This window comes from Tupaia chinensis, unplaced genomic scaffold (genome assembly GCF_000334495.1).
Source record: "Tupaia chinensis unplaced genomic scaffold, TupChi_1.0 Scaffold149964_2, whole genome shotgun sequence".
Classification (NCBI taxonomy): Eukaryota; Metazoa; Chordata; class Mammalia; order Scandentia; family Tupaiidae; genus Tupaia; species Tupaia belangeri.
In genome coordinates this window covers 716,341-720,260 of record NW_006209806.1, presented here as the reverse complement: position 1 = coordinate 720,260, position 3,920 = coordinate 716,341, and the positions used below count along the sequence as shown (strand labels likewise).

The 3,920-nt window shown below is 69.9% G+C and overlaps 1 protein-coding gene across 1 annotated transcript in view; it reads left to right on the top strand.

The window, feature by feature from the left end:
- Window positions 1-3,920, top strand: part of SGTA (small glutamine rich tetratricopeptide repeat co-chaperone alpha) — a gene marked incomplete in the record, with an annotated part of 9,899 nt that overhangs the window by 1,274 nt on the left and 4,705 nt on the right. The window contains 4 exon segments of the mRNA XM_027769574.1: window positions 477-583; window positions 937-1,021; window positions 1,522-1,621; window positions 3,766-3,870. Coding sequence (XP_027625375.1) covers window positions 477-583; window positions 937-1,021; window positions 1,522-1,621; window positions 3,766-3,870 — 397 coding nt within the window.

Here is a 3,920-nt window from a genome sequence, read left to right as displayed (position 1 = left end):
CCCCCCCCGCCCCCCCTGCCGACCCCGGTCAGGACCCTGGTCCTCGCTCGCATGAGGCTGGGGCTGCAGTCCTTGGGACCCTGAGCCTCTGAGTCTGCAGGGCGCGGGCTCCCAGGCCGCCCCTGTCCCGCCCTCCAGCTCCAGCCGGCTCCCAGCAGCCTCCTCGCCTCCTTCCCGCCCACGGCCCCCAGGCTGGCTGAGTCCCCACACCCCCGTAGCCAGGCAGCCCCACATTGTGACTCCACAGAGAGGCCCTTGTGTCCACGGCTGCCCTGCCCCCAGGCGGGGGTGGCCGTCCCTCCACCCAGGGTTGGGCCGAAGCGTGAGGGAGGAGCCGGACCCTGGCCTGGAGGGGCTGACGCCGCAGGGACTCAGCACGCCTGGGCGGACCACGGGGCCTCCTCCTGGTCCCGGAGCTCGGCCGGGGCTGCGTTCGTGGGCGGCGGCGTGAGGCAGCACTCTGTCCTCCTTTCCAGTTGCCATCCAGTGCCTGGAGACGGCTTTCGGGGTGACAGCGGGAGACAGTGACCTGGCGCTCCCACGGACGCTGCCCGAGATCTTCGAAGCAGCCGCCACGGGCAGGGTGAGGCGCGGGGTGCGCTGCCGGGAGTCTGCCCCACGGGCCCGGGCCACCGGGGAGGCTGCGCCCGAGTACCGGCGTGGCCGACGCTCCAGGGGCCCAGGACTCAGGAGGCTGAGGTGGGAAGGCCCACGGTGCGGCCCTGTCCAGGGAGAGCGGGCATGGGGGACACAGGGTCCCAGGGCAAGGCTCGTTTTAGAGGCAGTGACAACAGCAGAGCAGTGGCAGCACCCTCCACGGGGTGTCACCTGCTCACTGGGCAGGCTCCTGGGCGTGGCCTGTCTGCTGGCCCTCGGGAGGCTGGGCGGGAGGCTGCATGGGCTGGAGGCCACAGATGCTGCCTCGTTCTGGGCCAGGAGATGCCGCAGGACCTGAGGAGCCCCGCACGAACCCCGCCTTCCGAGGAGGACTCGGCTGAGGCAGAGCGCCTCAAAACCGAAGGTGAGGAAGGACCTGACCATCCCATGGGATGTCCCTGGGCATAGGAGGGGTGGAGGCTGCTGGTCCCTGGCAGCTGAGGACGATGCAGACCCCAGGCGTGGCCCACGGGACGGGGAGGCATTGAGGACCGGGGACTGCTCACGGGACGGGGCTGCCTTTGGGGGTTTCTGAGGTTTGCTCAGGGGCATAGAGGACAGCCCAGAACCAGGCAGTGGTGACGGCTGCATGCCGACAGGACCCAGGGCACCAGGCAGCTTGCTCCTGGGGGTGTGTTGCCTCTGAGGCCAGGTGCAGACGCACAGGCCCTCCTCCCGCCGCACCGCACACGGGCACGGGCACGTTGCTCTCTCCGGGCTCTGGAGTGGGGCCCTGCGAGGAGAGCCAGGCGGTCCTGGAGGTGGGGACGCTGGCACTGTCCCGTACGAGGGCCGGGCAGCGGGCGAGTGGGGCCTGTGTCCCCGGGCCCCCGTGGGCTGCCCAGCCTGCGCCTCCTCCCCCAGGAAACGAGCAGATGAAGGTGGAGAACTTCGAGGCCGCTGTGCACTTCTACGGGAAGGCCATCGAGCTGAACCCATCCAACGCCGTCTACTTCTGTAACAGGTACGGCGCCGGGCAGCCGGGGGGCACCGTGACGCAGGCCTCGGCCCTCGGGAGTCCGCGGTGACGTGGGTCAGCGGCTGGGCGCACGCAGGTGGTCGCCCGGAAAGCCAGCACGATGCCGTGCCCTTGTCCCGTGTGCAGGGGACGGGCGGGCGGCGCGGGTGCGGGCGCCGGCCTGCGTCCCTCGTCGCTCTGTCCCTCTGTGACACAGCTTTAGATAAATAAGGAAAGTGAAATAGAGACCCTGTTTCTCGGGTTGCCTCGGTGCGGGCCCCGGCCCGGCCCCAGCCCACCGCAGCCCCTCCTGCGTCCCTGCGTCCCTCGGGGAGAGCGGCTGCACACGGGCCCACGTGCTTCTCCCCTCTATCGAGGTCTTTGTCGTGGGGCACTGCGCTCACCACCGCGGGCCTCAGGGAAGGTGAGAAGGCACGAGGGGGCGACCCTTCCCACGGACCCTGAGCCCGCCAGGCCTGGGACTTGGCCTGGTCAGCTGCGTGGAGTCCAGCTCCGCTGCTGGCCCAGCCTGTTTCTAAGCTGCGGGGTCCAGGACTTGAGCCGTGCAGAGCCGTGAGGGACCCGGCCGTGTCACAGGCTGGCCTCCTGACAGGGTCTCGGTGCGGCCACCCACCTCGCCTCAGCCCGCCATGTACCTGGTGTGCTCAGGGAGGGCTCGGACGCAAATCCAGAACCTTCCTGTGGGGTCAGGCCTGCAGCGTCCCCTCCCCGCTGTGCACCGCCCGGCACGTTTCTCTCTCGGCTTTGTCTGGGCTCGGTCCTGGCCTGGCAAGGTGCCCCTTCCCGCAGCGCGGGTGCCTCTCCGCCTGCCGCGGGCGCTGGCCGTGCCTGAGAATGGGGAGGTGCGGAAGGCTGACGCTGGACCCCGGGCTGGCGGTCAGAGAACGGCTCGCCTGCAATTCGGGGCTCTGAGCGTGGCCCGGGACTGACCCGTTACTTCCCCTGAGCAGAGCAGGGCATGGCCCCGCCGCACTCCCACGGACCTCGAACCAGAGCTGCTGTGACTACCAGAGGGCGTGTGCATGTGCCCGGAAGGGGAGTGAGCACCCCCGAGCGACGTCACGCAGCTGCCCCGTCTCCACCCCCCACCCCGGTGGGGTTTGGGGCACACACGTGCTCCCATCGTGGTTTTCAGGCCACTGAGGCCAGGGTTTGAACTTGCAGTCAGCCACATGGGATCCGGTTTTCTCAGCCACTGGGCTGTAGGCACGGCCCAAACGGCTTACAGATAAAATAGAAGCCAGAGCCACAGGCCAGCAGGTGACATGGTGGTGAAGACAGCCGGGTCTCACATGGCCGACTGCACGGGTCAAGTCCCAGACCTGGAGACTTGGAAAACGCAGGCACATGTGCACGCGTGCCCACAGTCCTGAGAGGAGAGTGGCCATCCCCCGGGGGCGACTGCGCTCTCTGCCGAGCACACGTGCCGTGGAGCGCGTGTACCAGAGCACCACGGAGAGCACTCGGAGTCACGCTTCCAGGCGGTCCTCGTGTGTCGCTGGAAGATGGCCGCAGCACCGCCCCCAGAGAGCCGGGTCAGCCCTGCCGCCCGGGCTCCTCTCGCCTCTGTCCATGCAGTCCCTGCGCGTCCCCTTGGGAGGCAGCGCTGGGCATGGAGCAGCCGCCAGGGCCGATGTCTGTGCCCGTGTCTGGTCTGCAGTCACCCAGGCCTCTGCGCTGTGCCCGGCGGCTCACCCTCCTCCGTAACCCGCCACGCTGGCTTTGCCGTCTCGGGTGGGGCAGGAAGGAAGGCCCCAGGCAGAGCTTGTCCCGCCATTGGCCGGCTCTCTGCTGCCCCTGCTCCTGGGCTGGGGTTGCCCGGTGAGGCCGTGGCAGTCCCCCATGGCCGGGGCTTTGCTTTTCTGTCTCAGACCGGCCCGACCCACCAGGGGTTCGTCACCCCATGGGACAGAGCAGACTGAGGCCCAGCCAGGCTCGGCGGTTAGGCTCCAGGGCCACGCCGGCTGTGCCTGGCTGGCTTGGGGCTTCCTGTCTGCCGCGCTCTCCCCTGGCGGCTGGGGGTGCAGGGACAGCACTGGGCAGCCATCCCCCGGCAGCGTCCCGGCCACGCCACACACCGAGGCCCGTGGGCGCAGCTGAGGCCTCTCCCGCCTTGTCCCGGCCCCCAGAGCCGCGGCCTACAGCAAGCTGGGGAACTACGCGGGCGCCGTGCGGGACTGCGAGCGCGCCATCTGCATCGACCCGGCCTACAGCAAGGCCTACGGCAGGATGGGGGGAGTGCGCGCCGCATGGCCTCCAGGGCGCCTGTCCGGGCCACCGCCCC